This window comes from Megascapheus bottae, chromosome 26 (genome assembly GCF_031878675.1).
Source record: "Megascapheus bottae isolate mThoBot1 chromosome 26, mThoBot2.hap1, whole genome shotgun sequence".
NCBI classification, from domain to species: domain Eukaryota; kingdom Metazoa; phylum Chordata; class Mammalia; order Rodentia; family Geomyidae; genus Megascapheus; species Megascapheus bottae.
Window position 1 is genome coordinate 2,449,163 of NC_143534.1, and position 24,124 is coordinate 2,473,286.

General features: G+C 44.6%; 1 protein-coding gene across 1 annotated transcript in view; it reads left to right on the forward strand.

Annotated features, from left to right (window-relative positions):
• The window catches only part of Ryr2 (ryanodine receptor 2), a 232,881-nt gene that overhangs the window by 111,047 nt on the left and 97,710 nt on the right, over window positions 1–24,124 (forward strand). Inside the window, exons 37-52 of the mRNA XM_090318697.1 lie at window positions 111–311; window positions 997–1,102; window positions 2,557–2,700; window positions 5,061–5,334; window positions 7,681–7,795; window positions 9,590–9,722; window positions 10,688–10,791; window positions 12,041–12,176; window positions 12,681–12,867; window positions 14,089–14,194; window positions 15,791–15,911; window positions 19,853–20,022; window positions 20,515–20,735; window positions 21,430–21,520; window positions 22,276–22,416; window positions 23,355–23,518. Of these exons, the coding sequence (XP_090174823.1) occupies window positions 111–311; window positions 997–1,102; window positions 2,557–2,700; window positions 5,061–5,334; window positions 7,681–7,795; window positions 9,590–9,722; window positions 10,688–10,791; window positions 12,041–12,176; window positions 12,681–12,867; window positions 14,089–14,194; window positions 15,791–15,911; window positions 19,853–20,022; window positions 20,515–20,735; window positions 21,430–21,520; window positions 22,276–22,416; window positions 23,355–23,518 (2,414 nt within the window). The remainder of the gene's footprint in view (window positions 1–110; window positions 312–996; window positions 1,103–2,556; window positions 2,701–5,060; window positions 5,335–7,680; window positions 7,796–9,589; window positions 9,723–10,687; window positions 10,792–12,040; window positions 12,177–12,680; window positions 12,868–14,088; window positions 14,195–15,790; window positions 15,912–19,852; window positions 20,023–20,514; window positions 20,736–21,429; window positions 21,521–22,275; window positions 22,417–23,354; window positions 23,519–24,124) is intronic.

The window sequence follows — 24,124 nt, forward strand, 5'->3', positions numbered from 1 at the left end:
CAGAATTACTATTCTGTTTAAGGGAGAAGAATCGGAAACACGGCCTGTTTCACACAGAAGGTACTTGGTGAGATCAGATACTGAGTTCTTACGTCTCTTTGTCTTCTTAGATGTGCTTCTTGCTTCAGTACCTGTGTGACTGCCAGGTCCGACACCGGATAGAAGCGATTGTGGCTTTCTCGGATGACTTTGTGGCGAAGCTCCAGGACAACCAGCGGTTCCGATACAACGAAGTGATGCAAGCCTTGAACATGTCAGCGGCTCTCACGGCCAGGAAGACGAAGGAATTCCGCTCGCCCCCTCAAGAGCAGGTACGAGAGCAGCACGACGCCCTAGCATTTCTGTGTGTTCGGGATCTGGTCCACACTTTTTGAATTTCCTGTTCTGTTTAAAGTGGCCCAGGTGCTTTCAGGTGATTCTCCTAGTTTTGCTCTCAAGTGTATTCTTGGTTAAATACATCATGGTCAGAGAAAGTCAGAATGCCAGAGGCTGATGTCCTGCGAATAGAAACAGCAGCCAACCGCAGATGGTTTGGGTGGGGTACTGTGAAGCAGCACCTGGATGTCAGCAGAAGATCAAGAGTGTGATTAAAGAAAACCCAAGGAAATCTCACGATGATCAGATTGTCGGCAATGAATGCAAAAATATACATCTGACCTGATCTGCCCTGGCAAAAACAATGTGTTAGTGGACTCATGGTCATGGTAATATACCAGCGGAAGAGGGCACAGCATTTTTTTGTCAGCCCAGAGTTCCACACACCATGATAATACCCTTCCAGAAGGGAGAGACGTGAAGACATACGCAGGTGAAGTAAAGTGATATGGATTTCTTGGTGTCAGATCAGCTGTGCAAGAAAGCGAACAGAGGTTCTCCATCAGGCATGATGGGAACGTACCACAAGTGGTTCTGAATATATTCGCTCTCACCTCTGCTGTGTCTGTCCTGACTTTGCTTCTCTTTCATCCTTCTTCTCTCCGGCTTTTCCTCTTCCAGATCAACATGCTCCTCAATTTCAAAGATGACAAGAGTGAATGTCCCTGCCCTGAAGAAATCCGCGACCAGCTCCTGGACTTCCATGAGGATTTGATGACACACTGTGGTAAGGTCGTCTTGGCCCAGCCCCGGTGCTGACCGGTCCCTCTCATATTCACATGTACCTGCACAAAATCAAGTGCGTGTGGGCAGCTCTGCAAGGAGTTCGAGTAACGTTAATCAGGGTGCAGTGGTTAACTGGGGATGGTAAATGGTTAATGTGGGGAGGGGTGAGCCTGAGAGGCAGGAAGAATGAGCTGAAGATGACCTGAGCCCTTGTCAGTGATGGGGAACAGCCAAGCACTCTTGGCAGAGAGGCCGTGGGTTAAGTTGATGGGTCATTAACTGTGGTTTTCCTCACGCAGAAGAGGAAGTCCTGCACAAAGCATGTGTTGCTAATAGGACTGTGGTATATACCGAAATCTTCTGAGAGTAGGCCTTAAGTTAAATGTTCTTACAGCAACCACAGCAAACAAACAAAAATAACGAAGAGAGGAGTACAGGGGACCTTTAGAGATAATGGTGTGTGCCGTCCCTCCATGGTGGTAGTACTGGCTTCCTGGGTAAACAGACGTGCCGAGCTCTTCCAGCCGTACCCATTGAATAGTGCCAGCTTTCTTTCGTGAATTGTACTCCAGTGAGTCTGCTATGAAAAGGGGACACAAGTCTGATCGCAGACAGTTATACTGAAGCCAGTCAAAGACCACCTTTGTGGACTGGCCTAAGAAGTACTGCATCTTCTGAATAAGAGCACCTGAGGAGATCCTGCACTGTTGTATGTCAGTGGTTCAGATCTAGTGAGGACAAACTTCCTCTCCTTCTCTAAGAGCCTTTAGAACAGCATTGATGAGAGGTTCTGGCTACATAATTCTTCATTCCTTTATGAAGGGAAACTGTATAAATCATTCTTTGAGTAGATAGAACACCATCAAGATTATTTTAATTTCATTTTGTAAAAGAATAAAAGCACTGCTGGGCATAGGGATTCGTTTTATGAGTGAACAGGCACTAAATGAATGTCTGATATTACATATTCATTATCAATAAATGACACTGTAATAGACTTTTCTAATTGCTACAGATACTAACTATTCCTTCTTTAGGGTATAATCCTGTCTTACAAGTTATGAAAGCATTGCTGACATTTTTGGAGGGAGGAGAAGAACAGTCAAGTCCTGATTCATTTTCAGGCAGAGTTGGGCAGTAAGTGTAGGCAGCCTGCATCCTAAGGAAGCACTTTGGAAAGGCCCTACTGCAAGAGCAGAATCGATCCTTGCTTCTCATGGTACCTTTGATTTAGTCTTGTCTCTGTCCTGCTTGTCAGTAGCCTGAGTCCCAGGAGCAGAGGACACAGGCTCACCAGGGAATTCATGTGAGAGCTTATCGACACGACAAATGTTTTATCAGCCGTCACTTGATAGGGAGACATGAGTGGAATGGAAGGGTTGAGACTTATCACAGTTGTTGGTGGTGCTTGTTTCAAATGTATCCCTTTACATCACTCTGTACTGTCTGTGCTAGGAATTGAGCTGGATGAAGATGGATCTTTGGATGGAAACAGTGACTTAACCATCAGAGGACGCTTGTTGTCCCTGGTAGAAAAGGTGACATACCTGAAGAAGAAGCAAGCAGAAAAGCCAATGGCCAGTGACACCACGAAGTCCTGTAAGCATGTGACAAAGAGCAGGCTTTTGACAGACACCCATCCTGGAAATGGATATGGTACCAGATGAGAAGAGGGGCCATGGCATTTCCAGTGTCTCAGCCTCAGGTTCTTCAGTGGATGCCTTTAGCTTCAGAAGTAACAGAATTAGGCTGAGAGGCAACATTGTGTAAAAGGGAACGAGCTCCCTGGAAAACCAACAGTTCAGACATTGAAACTGAGATTATCAAGAGAAATTATGTAGCTAGGCTTCAGTGGCTTATGCCTGTAATCCTAGCTTCTCAGAAGACTGAGATCCAAGGGTCAGTGTTAGAAACCAGTCCTGGCAGGAAAGACTGTGAGACTTATCTCCAAGTAACCAGCAAAAATGTGGAAGTGGAGATGTGGGCGCAAGGGTTAGAGTGCCAGCCTTGAGCAAAGGGAGCCAAGCAAGTGCATTGGGCTCTGAGTTTGAGCTCCAGTGCTGACATCAGCAGAGAAAATAGGAAGGAAATGATTTGTCCTTGATATATAAATACCATGTGTGCACCCCACTCCAGATTAATAATCAGTACACTGAGTTACAGCGCTGTGGCCCGTAAGTGTATTTTGGTTCTGGGATGTTTCTTAGCAGTATCCATTTGTGATTCATCCTTATCAGTTCAGTTAAGAACAGTGCTGGCTAGTCCTGAAAACCAAATGTGAGTGTGGAGGCCCCGTCCCTGGGCCGTGGCCCTGGGGTGCAGCGCACTAGTGAAGAAGCAGTACTTATGAAAAACGTTGTCTAAACGATAAAAATAGTAAGATTTTTGTTATTTTTTTAAGCTCGTTGCACACAATGTGATCTTTGCAATGTAATCTTTCTTTGTTACTTACCTGTGGCTTCTGAGTGCAATCTGTAGGGACACTCTCAAATGCAAAGGAGCGCATCTTCAAAAATTAGAATCCAGAGTTCCTTATAAACCACACTGCTCACTGTAGGATTCATGAAAGCCTGTTAAAATGGCAGTGAGGTTTTGACCTAAATAGGAATCTACTTCTCTGTGTTTCACGTTTGCGTAAGACTGATGGTCTTTGCTTTTGCTGAGTGAATAGGTAGGTGTAAAGACAGCTCCTTTTTGGAAACCACACAATGTAGTAATATTAGGAATTAAGGCGTCACTGTGCATGAACATCTCCTGTACATATGCCAACCCCATTTACTTAGGATAACACTGCTGTTTGTTTTAAGAGGCTCTGTGTTTCTCTTACTTCTAAGTGAACTGAATTGATTACATGCCACACCACAAGTAATCATGGATGTCTGAGTCACTTTTCACTTTAAATACAAGTTCACAATGCAGTGCTTATTTACAAGGCATTTTAAGTGTTAGTTCAGGATCCAAATTTATGTAAGATTATAATTGTGTGGTCACAATTGGAAATGATTTACTTAAGATGGTAATTGTAAAGACTCAGGAGTACTTCGATATGACTATAGCCAGCATCTTTAAGGAGAGTGATGTCAGACCTTCTTGGAGGAAATATTAGAACAGAGCATATAAAAGTGAAAGCTAGGGGCCAGGAGTGTGGCCTCGTGGTAGAGTGCTTGCCTAGCATGCACGAAGACCTGGGTCTGATTTCTCGGTGCTATATACACAGAAAAAGCCAGAAGTGTTGCTGTGATTCAAGTGGTAGAGCTCTAGCTTTGAGAAAGCCCAAGGACAGTGCACAGACCCTGAGTTCAAGACCCAAGAAAGGCAAAAAAAAAAAAAGTAAAAAAAGTGACAGAGCACCTCATGTTACTGTACATTTGATTTCTTATGAACTGGGAACAGAAATTCTGAAAAAGTGGTTATAATTTTGAAATGGCTTATTTAGTTATGATTTGTGTGTGTGTGTGTGTGTGTGTGTGTGTGTGTGTGTGTGTGTGTGTGCTTGTGCATGCAACCATACTAGGGTTTAAACTGAGGGCTTGGGTGCTATTCTTGAGCTTTTCTGTGCTTAAAACTGATACTCAACCATTTGAGTCAGAGCTCTACGCCTGCCTTTTTGCTAGTTAATTAGAAATGAGTCTCTTGTACTTTTCATGCCCAGGATGGCTTTGAACCATGATCTTCATATCTCAGCCTCCTGAGTAGCTAGGAATACAGGTGCCCAGTGAGTTATTTGGTAGTTTTTAAACAAAGGTTTTCATGTGTTTATCCTTGGGTATTTTTATTCCATAATTTGTTATTACTGAAGTATAGCTAATACTTAATAATACACTGTATATTCTTCAAATAATACTTAGACTGCTCATAGAATATCCTAGCCTTTGCAGTTCTGATCCAAATAGAGACACCAGTTTCGGGCTACAGGATACTGGGAGTGAAATTAAGAAATGCCCCTTGTGTGTCTGCAGCCAGCCTCCAGCAGCTGATCTCAGAGACCATGGTTCGGTGGGCGCAGGAGTCGGTTATTGAGGACCCTGAGTTGGTGAGGGCCATGTTTGTGCTGCTGCACCGGCAGTATGATGGCATTGGGGGCCTCGTCCGGGCTCTGCCGAAGACCTACACCATCAACGGAGTGTCTGTGGAGGACACCATTAGCCTGCTGGCCTCTCTCGGTCAGATCCGCTCCCTGCTGAGCGTGAGGATGGGCAGAGAGGAGGAGAAGCTGATGATTCGTGGACTGGGGTAAATGGCATCCCCTGTATTTTAGTCTTTGTCGTACATGTGCCTCCTTTTAAAATTTAATTTATTTGTATGGGGCTGGAACTCTGGGCCTGGGGCGTTGTCCCTGAGCTCTTCGGCTCAAGGTTACTGCCCTTTCCCTTGAGCCACAGCACCACTTCTGGTTTTCTGGTGGTTAATTGGAGATAGAGCCTCACAGGACTTTCGTGCCCAGGCTGACTTTGAACCTCGATCCTCAGATCGCAGCCTCCTGAGTAGCTAGGATGACAGGCGTGAGCCATCGTACCGGCCCCTTCTTTATTTTTACCTCAGCCGTAGTAACATAGGTGTATTAGAACAGAGGAAGTGTCTAGAGTTTTATGAGTTTTCCTAGAGATTATGTTTTTAAGCCAACGAGACGTTTCTGACAGATTTTATAGCTAGAGACGAATGTGGGCTGGCTCACAGGAAGAAGCCGAGTACTGTTTCCCTTCACCCCTCACATACAGTGTAATGGAGGGAGGAGCCGGGAGAGAGATGAGTCCTGGGGAGGAGACGGGGACCGTCCGATCTCACACAGACCTGGAATTAGTCTATGCCTTGTGTTCAGGAAGGAGGGCAAAACAGACAGTTTCTTACCATCATCCCCGAAAGGCCTGCCAGAGGTGGGAATGTAAGACTACCAAGAAATCAAAAGAATAGCAAAATAAAATCTATACTGATGAACAGCGATGATGTGCAGGAGGTAAAAAGATCTAGAAATCAGGACTGTAGACGATTCAGAAGTGATGAAAAGACAAATACTTGGCAGAAAGGTTGATGTCATTATATAAATATGAGAGACAAAGATGAAACAATAGAGGTCAGCGTTGAATGAATTAAAAGAACCATAGAGAAATTATGACACAGATCAAAGAATCTAAAGTTGGTCCTTTGAGTAAGACCAATGAGTAGAATAACTATTTAGTAGAATAAAACTAATGAGAAGAATAGCACGAGACTTTTCCTTGATGAAACTACAAAATTATTCTGAGTCACTGGAAGAATTCTGGGGAAATGCAGTTTGTCAAATTCCATTTATGTGCCTTTTGAACTCAGAGGTAGTATTGTATATTGTTTATAGGCCTATTATGTTTTTAAATATGTAAAGATGGACTAGAATGGGTTATATTCCAAATTTATAATAATGGGTCACAGGAAAAACTAAGGGTGCTACTCAGAAAAAAAGAAGGAAAAAAGAAAAGCTTATGATAAAAACATAAACACAAACAAAAATAACCACAGCAAATAGTTTGGTCTTTGTTTATAATTGTATGAGCCTCAATTTTAACTGAGTGCTAATATTTAAATATAATGAAAGGAGTCATTTTATAAGAAGCTGATTAAATGAAATTAGAGTAGATGGTCTTCTGAAACACATCAGCATTAATATATACATTAATAAGTCAGTGTTCATAAGTGATATTCCCACAATGATAATAAAATGCAGCTTGTATGGTATTAGAAATGGTTTACACAATGAAACAGCTTTGCCAATAATAACCTCCCAACTGGACAATAGAATTATAAATATATGTACCTAAAACTGAATAAAACATATGACTAAGTGAATAAATTAGTGATTGAATTAGGGAAATCAGATTGGAAGCTTCATTTTCTTACAGATTTTTTTTTTTTGCCATGGCTCTGACAAGAAAAGGTTCTTACATTAATTTGACTTATGTCTAAAACAATCAACAGAATTTTTTCTTCAAAGTGTTTATTACCATCAAGCATTTAAGAATCTTAGAACTACCTGCAATACAAATATTTATAATGCTATAACAATAATGCAAAAATGACAGCATGAATCATGTCTAGTATCTCCTGCTGAGATTTAAGTTGAATGTCCATTTTAGTGAATGGGGTTACTTGTACCTGAGTTTCTCTTGGAAAATGATCATCTTTCCAATCCTTTCATCACGATGATAACATGAATATAAGAGAAAGTAGCATGCCTATAATTATTTACAGCTGTCGCATTTTGGGCTCTATTCGCATGTAGATAAAAATCAGATACTTATATATGAAGGATTTATGTAAGCATGTATGCATGGTATAATTCTATAGTTTCTGTGCAAAAGAGAAGTTGGATCTATGATTGAATATCCATAAAATTAGTAGTAGGTGTTCACAAGGTCATTTCTTATAACCTAAGCCTTATCTATTTAGTACATTTCTTGTCATTTCAAAGAACAGGCTCAGCGATTGATTGCCCTTCCTTTCCCACGCTCATGATGATTTCCAGAAGATGTGTCAGAATTTCAGGTCGATGTTGAGCTGAGCGTTGCTCTGAGCTCTGCTTGTCACCCCACCCCCTCTCCCTTCCAGAGACATCATGAACAACAAAGTGTTTTACCAACACCCTAACCTCATGAGGGCTCTGGGCATGCACGAAACGGTGATGGAGGTTATGGTGAATGTCCTGGGCGGCGGGGAGTCCAAGGTAAGGGGAGCCTCTGGGGGCCTGGCTTGCACCAATGTCCTGAATCCTGTGCGCAGGACAAACAAACAGGAACACAAACATGACACGCCTTTGAGGTCAAGAGCCATCTCCTAAGTTCATCAAATTTAGAAAGTATTTCAGGCCATCCCAGCTATCAGTCAGATGTCACCTGGAGTTCATGACACAAACACATCCTTCAGACCTAGCCACGCCCCGTGACTCAGACAGGCCTCAGAGAACAGGTTCCCAATTCCAAACTCAATAGTGATGTTCTGCCATAAAGCCCTAAAGAGAACCAACCTTCCAACCAACCAACCTTCCTCCCTCCCTCCCTCCCTCCCTCCTTCCCTTCCTCCTTCCCTTCTTCTCTCCCCTCTCCCCCCTCTTCCCCAACCCCTCTCTGTCTCTCTTTGTATATGTGTGTTTGTTTGCTGGTTCTGAGGCTTGAACTCAGGGCCTAGGCTTTGTCCTTGAGCTTCATGCTCTACCATTTGAGCCACAGCTCCACTTCTAGTAATAAGTCTGCCTGTGTTGGCTTCCATCTATGATACTCTCAGCTTCCTGAGTAGCTAGGATACAGGGATGCACCACCAGTGCTTGGCTTAAAGAGAATTTTTATGCATTTGCAATTTAAAGCAAATTCCTTAAAAATCAAATAGGTGGTGGTAGCACTGTGGCTCAAAGTAGCAGAGCAGTAGCTTTGAGAGGAAGAGCTCAGGGACAGCTCTCAGGCCCTGAATTCAAGCCTCATGACTGACAAAAAATTTTGCAGTGAAGATCAAATAGTTGTTACAACATAATAAGCAATTCATATAAATCAATGTAGTTCTATAACCTCTTGTATACAAAATGCACTTCTGTGTTTAAAACTTTAAGAGTATTTCCTTTGAGTGGTCTGTCTATAAGTTTAACTACTATATGTACATAAACCAAATATGTGAATTTAAACATATTTGATACCAAGCGGATACATATGGGTATATGCATCATTTTATTTTTAAAAATTCCCAGCCCATGACTTTTTTACCTGGTCTATTGTATATACGTTTGTTTATTTGAAATAGGAATGGGAGGGGGGAAAAACAAGATGATTGGGAGGGAGTCGGGGGAGGGGAATGGGAATAAGAACGTGAGAAGGGCTATCCATGTGTGAGAAGCAATGCGCCCACTACTATCTGGTGAATGTAGCTGTAGCCCCTCTATACATTACCCCGACAATAATCCCAGTCCACTCTGTTTAGGAAGAGGCATGTGGGTAACATGGAGGATGGGTTTGGTGTGGCCCAGAAGGACAGGCTTTCCTGTCAGGAGCTCAGGAAGAAGGAAGTCCTGTACAAATCAGGCAACTTGCAAACCATTTGGATAACAGCACCAAGACCTGAACTGTGATTTCCAGAACTTGCCTGGGTGTATCTTCTCCCTTTCTCACTTAAAGTGATATTGTTCCTGTTACCTCAGTTCTCTGTAATAGAGTCAAAGACACCTGGGTAATTTCCCAGGGAAGCACAGCTAATCGTGATAGCCTGTAGTGGAGGCCACCAGATTCCTAAACCAGGCTCATTGTACCTGCGGGGTTCTGGCTGTCATTTGGCTCTAGATCCTAGCTTCTTGGGAGGAGTGGGGTTTCTGAACGGGACTCCAGCTGGATTTTCAGTGGCTCAAGGTCTGGGTGAGTCTGTGTGGCACCTGAGATTTGGTGACTCTGGGCTGACGGTGTCACTGAGCCTTGACCTCCCATGCTTACTGGCAGGAAGATTACTTGTTTCCACAGCTAACTAAATGCTCTTCATTTAGGAGATCGCCTTTCCCAAGATGGTGGCCAATTGTTGTCGTTTTCTCTGTTACTTCTGTCGTATAAGCAGGCAGAATCAAAAAGCTATGTTTGATCATCTCAGTTATTTACTGGAAAACAGCAGTGTTGGTCTTGGTAAGTAAATGGATGGCTTTTCGTTTAAGGGAAAAACTGAACTTGTTTCCTCAGGAGTTGGGAACAAGACAAAGGTGTCTGCTCTCTCCACTCTACTCAGTATAGTACAGCCCTAAGCAGTAGTAATTACTATACTGATCCAAGCCAATAAAGGACAAGAAAAAGAAGGACACAAATAGGCAAGAAAAAAAAAAAGCAAAATCCCAATTTGGAGATGAAATGATTCTAGACTTAGACCCTGACAATTTTACCCCTCAACTCCTGGGTCTGATGAGCATGTTTGGCAACATAGAAGGATACAAAAATCAGTATTAAAAAATCAGAAGTTTTTCTGTATATCGACAGTGAACAGGCCGAGAAAGAAATTGGGGGAAGAATTTCATTTACTATGGCCTCCCCAAACCTAGAAATACACTTAACTTAGAAGGTGAGCCACCTCGGCGATAAACGCTAAAAGCCTTAAAGAAATTAAAGAAGACACCAGGAAATAGAAAGGCCTCCCGTTCTCATGAATTGGCAAATTTAATATCATAACAATGGCAATACTGCCAAAAGCAAGCTAGAAATTTAATATAATCCCCACCCAAATCCTCAGATTCCATCCTCCTCTGTAGCTAGGATTACAGGGTTGAGCCATCACTGCCCAGAAATAGCAGTGTATTTTTTTTTTTGAAACGACTAAGAGAGAATAGATTTTAAGGAATAATCATGTATTTAAAGTAATACTTAGATCGATTTAACCCAACTGCATTATTCCAGATGCTCTACATATTTTAAGATGTGTACGGTGACTGTCTAGATGGTGTTACTTGTCAGAAATACTTTTAAACGAACGTAACTAGATGGAGGGACAGGTTGTGTGGAAGCCATTTGAACGTAACGTGGGAAATGTGTGTTTTCGTGGGTGGAGTGGGCTTCATTGTTTCAGCACAGTCCAGGTTTGTCCTTGTCTTTGCTTGGCCTAGCCTCCCCAGCTATGAGAGGCTCCACCCCGCTGGATGTGGCTGCAGCATCTGTGATGGATAATAATGAACTTGCTCTTGCCCTGCGCGAGCCGGATCTGGAGAAGGTGAGCCACCCTCCTGCCCGGTGTGTCTGACCCTATGGTGTGCCCTCCTCTCTCAGTCACTTCCATGCCTGTAGTTGTGCCATAGTTCTAATAAAATAAAGTTAATTGTATAGTATATATTAGCTTGTCTGGCATTCTACGCACATTGCCGTTTGATGTGAAGAAGGTATTTGGGCATATGGTATCACCTCTGATTACAGATGTTTTCTCTGTAAAAGCAAATGACCTTTAAGTAGTTGTGTGAAAGGGTTTCAATTCAGCATGCCAGTTTATGGTCTTGATCAGTGACATCCCTTCCATGAGTCTTTCCCAATCCGCCCTAACCCCACCCAAACCCCTTCACATTTCCTGGTTCCACTTTCACATAGGCACGCTGAATCCCTGGGTCCTTCAATTTTCATATTTTTTTTTTAAGAACTAGGGAGTGTGCAGTTGGCATCAACTCACTGTGTTTGTAGATGTTTTTGTTCTTGTGACATTAGTCATAATTTTTACCTCTTTATGATTTGTTCTACTGTCTCATATACGTATATATATATACACACAATTTTTGTTTTAGTGTCCCATATCTATCTATGTATTTAATTTTTGTGCTGCTTCTGGGGCTTGTACTTGGGTCTTGTCCCTTAACTTTCGCTTGAGTCTGGTGCCCTACTTCTCAGTCACTAGCTCCACTTGTAGCTTTTCGGTGGTTAATTGGAGGTAGATGTCTCACAAACTTTTCCTATCTGGGCTGGCTTTGGACTGTGGTCCTCAGATCTCAGCACCCAGGATTACAGCGTGAGCCACAGGTACACAGCGTATTCGTGTATCTTATGCCTGAATTGATCTCTTCCACCACAAGGCATTAGTGATGGGCTAAGGCGTTGCGCTCCACACATAACTAGCCCCTTGTTTGTGAGCCATCGGTACAGACGGCTTGCTTTGCCATGTTGCTGTGGCTGCATTCTATGTAGCCACTCCTTCCCCTGCTCCCCTGGGGTCTGGTTTTTACTTCCCTGCTCGAGCCACAGTCTGTAAAGGATCACCTCAGAAGGAAGATTTTCCTGTCATTCCAATAGTTCTGTGCCATCTCACCCCACATCTCAGTTTGAGTCTGTGTCCTCCAAACTCTGCTTTCCTCTCTCCTTGCCCCTGTTGGGTCTCGGTAACCAGACCATCCAGGGAATGCCCCATTGCAGTGCCTTTGCGGTTGCTGGCTCTCTTGTGGTTTCTGAAGGACACCTCTTTGTCCACCTTCTGTTCGTAGGTGGTTCGTTACCTAGCTGGCTGTGGGCTGCAGAGCTGCCAGATGCTGGTGTCCAAGGGTTACCCAGACATTGGCTGGAACCCTGTGGAGGGAGAGAGATACCTCGACTTTCTCAGATTTGCTGTCTTCTGCAATGGTAGGGGCTTACCCGCGTGACATTTTGCCTGACCATCCATGAACACGCATGTGAATGAGGTCCAGTCAAGCATTCCTCACAAAGAAACCAAACATGAGTGGAAGCACTGCATCTTTCATAGTCAGGACTTGTTTTACAGTCCTAATTATTATACAATATCTATACGGGTAGCCCTTCCATTATTTAACTTAAAATCCCTAGGTACCTCAACCTTCACAGGTATCTTTTTTTTAATAACTAGATCATAACGATTAGGATTATGATATCTTTTCCCTTCCTAAGTTCATGAGAACAATATTTTTCTTTACTTTGAAGATAGGAAGCAGAGGAAAGAAATACACTGGGCTAGAACAAAACTAATAAAGTTTGGGTTGAATTGTTGCTTTACTAATGGGTTGCTTTACTTGAGTGTTACCTGCTTCATGGACTAAGGTGATTATTACAATGGCTGTGTGCAGAACCCCCGCGTGACCGGATTTGCTTGTGTACCCCTTTTGACTGTAGGGGAGAGCGTGGAAGAGAACGCTAATGTCGTGGTGAGATTGCTGATCAGAAGACCTGAGTGCTTTGGCCCTGCTCTGAGAGGAGAAGGCGGGGATGGACTCCTTGCTGCCATGGAAGAGGCCATAAAGATAGCGGAGGACCCCTCCCGGGACGGCCCCTCCCCTGCCAGCGGGTCCAGCAGAGCACTGTAGGTCCCTGCTGGGGTCCTGTCTGCGTCTCCTCCTCCACCCTTCACAAGCACATCTGACTGTCGGTCCCTTCCTTGCGGACACTGAAGGTCCTGATGCTCCTTGGCAGGAGAGTCCAGTCTTAGACCTGGGAGGGTGGGTGGGTGGACAAACAGACACTGAGCTGGAGGGAGTGGGGTGGATTTAGTCGAGAAAGTTCTAGGCTGAAGGAGGAGGTGCAGCTTGTGGATGTGTCCTGGGAGCTAGGCAAAATGGGGGTGTGAAACAGGGGTGGGGGTTACATATCATATATATATACATACATACATGTGAATATACTAATATATGTAAATGTACATGTATGTATATATACATATACTAAAATATATTCATATGTGTGTACATATACATACAGTCTCCATTTGCACCCTGTTATCAGCTGGCCTGACAGGAATCAGGGCACCCTTTGTTTTTCTCAAAGTTGGAGACACCCAGAGTGCTCTGAGCTCCCAGGCTGAGGCCACACCAGCAGGTGCGAGCTCAGGCCTGGCCTTGAACATCTAGGATAGAGGTGTCACCAAGGTCTTTGTGGCACTTTGCATTCTATGAGTCTAGCTGAGGCCCTGTCCACCAGGTCACCAAGGAAAAAGGACGGGAGTCTTGAAGGCCATCCATCCTTGGGATAATACTTTATCTTCTTCAGGATGTAGGGAGAGAGGCTTGAGGGAGGCTGGGTGGGGTAAGTCAGATGGTCAAGGTAGGTGGTTAAATGAACGTGTTTCTCAGTCTGGAAAAGTCCCAGTGCTGAGGCCTTCCGTGGTAATGTGCAAGAGACCGTTTCCTGTTTTCTCTACATGTGTGCTGCTGATAAAAGCAGTCTTGAATGCACTTTAAAATAGTTTGCTCGTGCAATATGCTTTTGTTAGTGCCCTGTCCTTAGAAATGAGCAGAACCCATCAACTTAGCAGTTCCTCTCTTTTCCTCTTTGAGAGAATGATAAATACTACAAGTCCTACTTCTCAGTTCTTGATAAGAGAATCTCAGCTCTGGCTATTAACTTATTACTATATTTCTCCAAAACAATGTCAACCTGTACTCGCACACATGCCCAGGGTACTGGGGGAAGGGAATGGCGGCCGTAGCTGTCCTTTTCTCCTGAGAGGCGCCTACTCCGCCTGAAATGCAGCTGACCCACATTTGCTTTCTGTTTCTTTTGGGGAAAAAAAATTCCACGCAAAAAGAGATCCAGACGAGGAAGAAGATGACACCATTCACATGGGGAACGCCATCCTGACCTTCTATGCGGCCTTGATCGACCTGCTGGGGCGCTGTGCCCCTGAGATGCATGTGAGTGCCCTGAGGCCCGCAGAGCGGCCAGGGAGGCCCGGTTAGCTCTGCTCTGTTACCAAGAGGAGCTTTGGCCTAGTTGCTGAACACGTGTTTGTTTAGTCGGCAAGGGCTTGTGAGTCCTAAAAGTCGGTGTTAAGATTTAAGTGTGCGTCATTAAGAGAATACTTCATTACGCATCTAGCCCTGAAACTCACGGAGCCTTCCTGCATAGTCGTGAGACGAGGGTCTCTCTTCTCTGCATGACCTCCACTCTTACAGACGACAGGTGTGCCCGACAGGGATTGTACAGGATTTGATTAGCGCTGTGTACCTTGTCCTTCACTGATTTAGGGGACACCGTGGGCGTGGAGGGGAGTAGGGAAAACTGAGATCCTGTGGCATTTTAAAGAGATTGTTTTTTTTTCTTTCTGGAATTTGGTGACCACATTGGAATGAAAGAAGTTTTGGAATACTACTTCTAATCTGTACCACATGCTGGTGTTTTTTTTTTTTCTCTGATCTATTCTCAGTGATTCTGTTAAATTCCATTGAATGTGTTTAAGAAATACTAGCCAGCTGGTATAAAGCCATTTCCATGACTCATGATGAGTAAAGGATGTAGAGTCTGAAGCACATTGACCAGTTGTGAGGCTAGAGGGTTAAGATCTGCAAAGGAACTTTTATATGGGTGAACAACTCAGACAAATATCCCTTCTTCTACCTCCGGTATGGTTTGGTATGGTGTGGTTTGAGTTTTGCCTATCTTTCATAGGCAGATTAAAATTTATCTTTCTTATCCAAAGGTTTTAGTTGGCTTGTGCTGCTGTGTGCAGAGAGCACATAAAATAGATGTTAGAATGTCTGAAAACCTAGTAGTATTGTGTGTGTGTGTGTGTGTGTACGTGTGTGTGAAAATATGTTCTTGTTATTACTGCAATTTCCAGTAAGCATAACAAGATTATGGGAGATTTGTGCCCTGGAGGGGATCGTAGAGAAAATATTTTATGCTTTTTTTTGTACCTGCACTGGCTGTGGGAGACTGGTAGAATTTTGGGCTCACTGCCGTCTTTTATTTGTACCTTGGCCCAGTCTCATTGGTCAGTCAGGGGCAGGCTAAGGGAACTGTGGGGATTCACATTCACCTTCCTCTCCATTGTCTGCCCATCCTCAGTGGCGATGGGTTCAACATGAAGTAATTTCTTATCACTAGAAGCAGGCTAAATCATAAATACCAGTGTACGTTTAGTTACTGAAGATAACAGTTGTTCTTTTGTGATCTTGCTCTTGTTCTCAGCATACAGAGGGGAGAGTATAATCATTCCCAGGCTTACCATACTCTCAGTTTAAATGGTCTCAAAGACAGTGTAAAAACTAGTTAGCTGTCAGAAGACTGTGGCCTATAATTGGTTGTGCATCGAAGTCAAGAAAACTGTGGGCAAGTGATTGTCTGTTTCCACACCTGAGCCGAGTCTGAGAAAGTGATGTGACTTTGTGTTTATACCATACAGAAAGTTGTTTTAGACACGGATTCCCTCAGATTCAGGGTTTTCTAGGCAAGTTTGTAATACTGATGCCACAAATGTATTCTAATCTTCACCGTTTCTTCCCGTGTAGTTGATTCATGCTGGGAAGGGAGAGGCCATCAGAATCAGGTCTATTTTGAGATCTCTCATTCCCCTGGGAGACTTGGTGGGTGTGATTAGCATCGCTTTTCAGATGCCGACAATCGCCAAAGGTAAGGCCGGCTCTGTCTCCTGTGTTTTCAGTAGGACTCTGGAGTCACCTCGTTCTAACACCTGGAAATCTCCTCTCTCTGATCCCCACAGCTTGGTGATACCATTTAGCTTCCTCTAAGTAACTAAAAAAAAAAACCACCATGAAGTGTTTTATTGCGGTATTACATGTTTTCTATCCTCTTTGTTTTCAAACAACTGTCATTGTGATGGGATTTTTCATTCCTTTACTCAAGTGTAACAGCCTCTGTCTCTGTTATCTTGTATCTCTGTTCCTGTCCTGGGATCTCCATATCTGTCTTTCTAGAACACACTCCTGTACGTCAGACCATGTCATAGTTTTCAGTGCCCATTTCTTGTAACACTTTTCATATTAACTATTGACTTTGGAATTTAAGATATTCTCTGTGCACTAAAACAAAACACTTCTCAAGACTAAGAACGTGTTTAAAAGGTTAAATGAATTATCAGACAACTAAAAGATGCATCGGTTTACAAATATGCTTTGCTTTTGCCTTTTTTCAGTCTCTGTGTTGTTTAGGTTTCAGTGCTTCATTGGATATTTATTATGTATCAGTCAAATGCTGCCTAAACTTCTCACTTTAGAATGGAAAAATATTTATATAGAAAGTGCACACTATAATCTCTTCATTACACTTCATTGTGTAGGAAATGTGAGCTGTAAACAGCTCAAGGTTGAACCATTGCCACGTCTCCATGGGTCACCCATCTGCTCGTAGCCTGCCCTACCTGGGACAGTTCCTCTCCTGTATCTCTAGGTCATGTCCACCTGACTTCTTTGCACTTTTCTGACTCACCCTTCCTTACATACGGAAGAGATCTTTTGTTCCTCTAATTGAACACCCCAAAACCGACACTGTCAGGTCAGACTTAGGAATAGTACCAGGAAGCTGTGCACGGGTGACTCACAGCTGTGATCCTAGCTACTTTGGGAAGCTGAGGTCTGAAGACTGTGGTTCAAAGCCACCCTGAGCAGAAATCCCAGTGAGACTCTTACCTCCATGTAACCAGCAAAATGCCAGAAGTAGAGTTACGGATACAATGGTAGAATGCCAGCTTTGAGCGGAAAGCTGGGGAAGAGTGCCCTGGCCCTAAGTTCATGTGCTCCGTACCAGGACCAAAAGACACACACACACACACACACACACACACACACACACACACACACACACACACACACACACATGAATAGTGCCACTGGCTTATGGTCAAGGAAACTGGGAAAGACTCAATTCTGTGGACATCATAATGTAGACTGAGCATGTCCCCGGGTATCTTCCCAATCTCCATGTCCCCTCCTGTCCCACAGATGTCTGCCAAACTTCATGAATTCTCAACTCACTTTATTTCTTCTTCTTAGTTGTGCTCTGATGTATCTTCCTCCATCAATATGCAGTATATGATTTACACTCAGACTTAAGGACTTGTTATTTTTTTGTAAGCCACCATAATCACAATACAAATTAACTTTTGTTTGTTTATTTATTTATTTATGTTTGCCAGTCCTGGGCTTGAGCTCAGGGCCTGAGCACTGTCCTTGAGTTTTCTCAAGGCTAGAACCCTACCACATGAGCCACAATACCATTTCTGGCTTTTTTCTATGTACATGGTACTGAGGAATTGAATCTGGCTCTTTGTGCGTACTAGGCAAGCACTCTTCCACTAGTTCAACCTCTCAGCCCCAACACAAGTTAATTTTTAAAATAAGCAATCTATTGATCACCAGTCAATGGCTGCAACTTTTTTTCTTTACTGCTTTCTCACATGGCACATACAGGCATAGATCTGTGTTCCGATTTCCTGTGGCTCTCACTCTACATTCACTTGAAACATGTAATCCAGCAACGCATCTTCTTCACCATGTCCACGATAAGCCAGTTGGGCCTGGAAGCACTGCTAAGTGGCAGTGATGTTAGTTGTGACACACTCTGTGTAGTATAGGAAGATCTTCTCCTTTAGGTCTTATGGAAAGTTCTGTTCTTGTAGTTGATGGTATTTCTTCAAGAATTAGAGGCCCAGAATACTAACAGAAGGGGATGGTTAGGAGATGTGAAGGGCAAGCTTATCTCCAATTTTCTCAGTGCTCAAGGCTGTGAGTTGGGGTGAATGAAGAGCCTGGGTGCTCCAGACAGCCGTGAGGTCAGCAACCTGGCCCACTCTGTGTCCTGAGAAGCTCTGTGAGTGAAAGGAGGCACTTCCCTGGCTTCTTTGTACAAATCAGTGGGCATTCAACCCCGAGGAGGACCTGGCTGGGTTCCGTGGACTGAATGCTCACATGCATGAGGACTGGAGAAGTAAAGCTCAGGTTAGGATCACTGATTGAGTGGCTCACGTTTCCCTCTAGGCACAGGTGTGTGTTCAAACAGTAGACCCTTAAAAACTTAAGTATCCTGTAATGCGATTCCTTGTCAGGGGAAGCCAGTGGCATTGCGTATTGATTTTATTAGAAAATTGCAGCATGCAGTTGTAAACCAAGGGTTACGTCAGCCTTTGTTGGGTTTTTAAACCCAGTTTTAGTTGTTTTAAGTTCAGCTTCGCCATTGACTTGGCTTCTTTCCAGGTCAGTCTTCCCAGGTTCTCTGCTACGTGAGCATCATAGCCAGGCCCTCCTACTTGCTTTGTGGAAATGTGATTGTGATCATGTGCTGCATACCACAGCACTGTGATCACACGTCACACGGCACGGTCTTGGATGTGACAGTGTTCAGTCACGTGTCTAACACCACAGACCATGAGTAACGTGCACAGCGTGCCACCTGACGACACCTCAGAGAAGAGCCTCTGTTCCATTTATAAGGACAGAAAGCCCTAGTTCTGTCGTTTTCACTCAGTCATTCGTCTCTTTAATTCTGAGGATGGCCCCGTCATTTCCTTTATGGCGTCATTTGTTGATTTTCATGATCGCTGAGTGGATACACATGAAAACAAAGCAGCCACTTGCTTCCTTCAGGACGTGCGTGGCCATGTGGTCCTTGTTTCCTCAGATTGTCTTGATATCTAAAATCCTGTGATATAATTTAGAGAAAGACTCTTCCTGTGTGTTATTAGCACAGGTCTGGTATAATTACATGGTTGAAATAGAAAGCAAGTAAGGCCTTCAGTATTGTGGTGTGTGTGCTGTTACTGGGGCTTGAACTCAAAGCCCGTTGACATTATGGATAGCATTTGACTTTTCCATTCAAGGCTGATGCTCTACCACTGGATGCAGGGGTGTCGCTCAAGATTTCTTTTTTACTACTTTTTTTTTTTTTGAAATAAGAGTCTCATAGATTTTTCCTGCGTAGGTTGGCTTTGAACTGAGATCCTCAGATCTCAGCCATCTGAGCACCTAAGATGACAGGCCTGAGCAATTAGCACCTCGGTATTTTAGACGACACATTATCCCACCACTTCCCAGTGGTCCCCCAAACTGGGAGCCCATGGAGAGTTGATGCAAGGATTCACTGATCTATATGGAGTCCTTAACATTGTGCCTGATGCAAAAGATGATATAATTCAGATATGTTGAAGAGGCCGTTATTCTAAGTCACGGCAGTAGAAAGATGCCAGCATCGTCACCGGAGAGGGGGCCTGAATGACCATCACTAATGCTTGTGACCTGAGAGTGTGTACCCCGTGTCCTCCGAGGCCTATGCGAAGCCTCCCTGTTCCCTTCTCAGGATGATGCCTGATGCTATGTCATTGTCAAGCGTGCAGCTAGGGAAGAGATGCCCACGCAGCATTTCGGTGACCGTGGATTCAAATGACACTGCCGTATTTCCTCAGAAAAACATGTCCCCTTGCTTGAGGGTAGTAGCAGAGGAAGCCATGTCTTTGAGAGCTTTACTTGGATCCGAGGCAGCTGGAAAGAAGCCGTGTGTAAGCAGTCCACAGATGGCCCGGCCAGCACATTGACATCAGCATGTCCCCTTCTCTCTTTTAGATGGGAATGTGGTGGAACCTGACATGTCCGCGGGGTTTTGCCCAGATCACAAGGCAGCCATGGTTTTGTTCCTTGACAGGGTCTATGGGATTGAGGTACAAGACTTCCTTCTCCACCTCCTTGAGGTTGGCTTTCTGCCAGATCTCCGGGCCGCCGCCTCTCTAGACACGGTACGGTTCGGGCCCTGAGTGGCCTTCCCGTCCCACTTCATTCCCTCACTCACGGACCACAAACACGTGACCCGTGTAAGCGGGAGTGGGCGATAGACCGGAGTCAACGGGACAATGAGAGATGAAGACGCAGGGCTGTGTCAGGAGGGCTGTGACGACATCGATTGGGACAGCTCTGGAGAACCCGGGGCGGGGGGTAGGCCCCTCCACGAGCTTTCAGCAGCTCTGCAGATCTCCCAGCCTGGAAACCCCGAGTGTCTTCCTCTCGCGGGGATTCCATGTTGATGCCACAAGGCTAGTTGTTGATGGTAGCATCTGGGCCACTTGGGCTTTTTGGTGGAGTCATGTGTTTCACTGCACTTACAAACAGTTGCTAGCCGCCTGATTTTAGAGACAAAGGTCATCCGAACCCGACCTGAAAGGCACACGCCCTTCCCAGGCTGTCTCCTGCCGAACACAAACGCGTCTGTGTTGCTTCTGGTTGCTTTGCAGGCCGCTCTGAGCGCTACAGACATGGCCTTGGCCCTCAATAGATACCTTTGCACAGCCGTCCTCCCTTTGCTAACGAGGTGTGCTCCCCTTTTCGCGGGCACGGAGCACCACGCCTCCCTCATCGACTCACTTCTTCACACGGTGTATAGACTGTCCAAGGGCTGCTCGCTCACCAAAGCCCAGCGCGACGCCATAGAGGTCTGCCTGCTCTCCATCTGCGGGTGAGTGCAGCCCCTGGCTCCCTGCAGCCTCTCAGTGGCTGGCAGTCTCCCCGAGCTGGAACTCCTGGTGTTTCCGGGCACAGCCACCTTCATGGAGCCTTAGCTTCCTGTCCCTCGTGTGTAAGCCATGCAGTGTCCTTTCCTCGCGCGCCAGGTGGTACCGGTCAGTTCATACCCTGCTCTTCGGGCCTTTGCTCGTGGATGAGGATCTGAGAACATGTGGGCACAAACCTAGATGGTGCCATATGGTACTCCTTGCAAACATGAATATTGAAGGAAGGGTATCAGGAAACATTTAAGCCAATTCCAGAGTCCTTTCTTTCTCTTTATCGGGTATTACAGGCTGTCCATACCATACTTGCTTGCTTACTTACACACGGCAGGGCAGTAGCTTTGGGTACACCAGCCATACCAGAACATGCTGATGAGGGTTTGTGCTTAGAAGTTAAGCCCGGTGATGACATCACTGGAGGATGGGAAACTTTTTTTAAAAAAAATAATCTTACGGTTCTGTGTTCACTGAAATGACTTGATATGGTTGTCTAACTCTAGATGGAGCTTTGATTAGAAACACCTGATGGTTACGATCTGAAGAGAGGTGAAAGTGCAGGTCATTGGCTTATTATAAAGCCTAATGGTTATCTGCTGATTTTAGACATATTTCATCCTTATTGGTTTTTTTTTGTTCTAACAGCCAATTGAGACCATCTATGATGCAGCATTTGCTTAGAAGACTAGTGTTTGATGTCCCATTATTAAATGAACATGCAAAGATGCCTCTGAAGGTGTGTAGAAGAATGGTTGGCAGTTTTCTGACCAATCTTTCTTCTGATTCTGTTTATTATTTTCACATAGATATCCCTTAGGTGTAGCGTGCATGCTGTTTGATACTGGAAAGCTTCTTCCTATTATTGAAGTGTCAAGTAAGTTGGTAGGCATGGGACTGTCAATCTGAAATAAAGTCATCGACTGCTGTGGAAAGAAAGGGGCCTGGGCCACACAGAAGCCACGTTTAGGCTGGGAATGTGGCTTAGTGGCAGAGTGCTTGCCTAGCAGGTGTGAGGCCCTGGGTTTGATTCCTTGCTGCCACGTAAGCAAAAAATAAACTATTTTTTCAAAAACACATTCTTAGACAAAAAACAGAGTATAGGCTTGGCCTAAAATATGATTAGCCACTTGAAAGGACAAAGGATAGTGTTTACATTGTACAAGTGGATGGAGGGAGTGGCTTTCCTCTGAGTGGCCCTGTCAGTGATGGCCCTTGCTGTGGAACAGGTAGCCCGACAACCTCGTGAAGAAGGTGCAGAACGAGTCGTTAGTGAAGCTGAACGTGTGGTGCTTGTAGGGCAAGTGGTACTGTAATTTGGGGAGACATGGCCTATGTAAGCAACTGTGTTTTCCAGAAGAAACCCCCCTGGGTCTGTGCAGTTTTCGCTGCCCGTATCAGGGAGCCTCCGCACGGCTTCTGAGGGAAGATGGGAGGCGGCAGGGAGGGGATGCCTTGGCTCATTGTCATTTTTGCCACCGCTCTCTCGCACAGCTGTTGACAAACCACTACGAGAGATGCTGGAAGTACTACTGCCTGCCAGGAGGCTGGGGCAGCTTCGGCGCCGCCTCGGAGGAAGAGCTGCATTTGTCCCGGAAGCTGTTCTGGGGCATCTTTGACGCCTTGTCTCAAAAGGTAATGGGACGTTTCGTGCATGTGCATAGATGGATGCACTTGCTCACTCGCAGCAGGCCCGGAGTAGAATAGTGTCTGCAGTGATCAAGATTTCAGGTAGCGTCCATTTTCCTTTTCCTCAGACTACTGAAGGCACTGCGGAGAGCAGGGTCTGTGCTGGACTCTCCTGACCGTGGTGGTAGCAACATCTGATCATAATGTTGTCTCTCAATTAATGGAGTTTTAAAAACCTACAAGGTCAACTCAGTGTGTCAATGATACACAAATTACCTCTTCCCAGAAAACTTCACACCAGCTCCAGGTCTACAGCTAGCATACTAGCCTACTAGAATAGCTGGAATACTAGTATTTCAGTTTAGGAATTGTGTTTTTCATGATGTTATAATGCCATATAATTAACATTTCTCATTTTCTGGAATGTTATATTCTTTGTATTTTTCCTGCATAGTCATTATGATAATCTATAATTATGTGGGAGATAATTGACTGAAATCATCTCTGTATAGAAGAGTGGAGGTGGGATTTAAACCCCAGGCCTTATGTTTTTTAGGTAAATCCTCTATCACTCGGGCCCCAACTCCAGCCCTTTGTGGTTTATTCACATAAGTCTGGAACTTTCCTCTGTCCTCCTGCCTCTGCCTCCTGAGTAGCTGGCATTCCAGGTTGTGTTAAAGATCCTATAAAAATGTCGACTATTTGAGTTCATTTTAAACATAGGAGAATACACTTTAGAGAAGCTAGGATTTTTGCACCTCCAGTAAACCTTGTAGTGACTTCCCCTTGTGCGTGCTAGGACCTCAGGTCTGGAGATGTGTGTTCTACCTGCAGGCAGGGAGGATAGCAAGCTCATCACCATTTCTCCTGCTGACCTTTGTTACAAGGTCGTGGCATGACTTTGGGTTTTGGGGGGCCGGGGGGCTGTCTCTTTTTCTTCCCAGAAATATGAACAAGAACTTTTCAAACTGGCACTGCCTTGCCTGAGTGCAGTTGCAGGAGCATTGCCTCCCGACTACATGGAATCAAACTATGTGAATCTGATGGAAAAACAGTCGTCCATGGATTCTGAAGGGAACTTTAACCCTCAGCCTGTTGATACCTCCAAGTATGGACTCTTTCTATTGCAGCAGCTTTTTATTGTAAATGATGTGTGAAGTCTGAAATTGAATAAGGTACTGAAGTGAGCTTTCTCTGACACCTGCCCCTTTGAGTTGGTATCCTTTTCATTAGGAGCCCCTTTGATTTATCAGATGACAGTGAGCATAAGAACAGTGACTCTTAATTGTCCCCCAAACAGATGAATGGTGCCTTTGAGGATAGTTTTCACTTGATGAGGGACTCTCTGTAGAACCAGGGGGTAATAGTCTTATCATAATGAGTATCAAGGCCGTGTTTCGAGTTGAAAGTTTACCTGCAGTGTTTGTCGGTCTCCACAAGCATCCTTTAACTGAGGCGATCCCAGCATGCCCCTCGGGGCACGGGACTGGCTTTATCCATCACGACCTCTCAGCCAGGCCCACAGCAAGTGGCTAATGTTCCACCTCAGAAAGCTGATCATAAGATCTCAGAGACAAAACAGGAATTGGAGTGGGGACAGGGAGCACGCAGAATGCTGTTTGCAAATGGAGACCAGACATTTAACCTGACGAGGCTCCCATGTGTGCCTAGTTGCTGCATTCTTCTTCAGACAGGACACTTTGGCGGGCTGGGT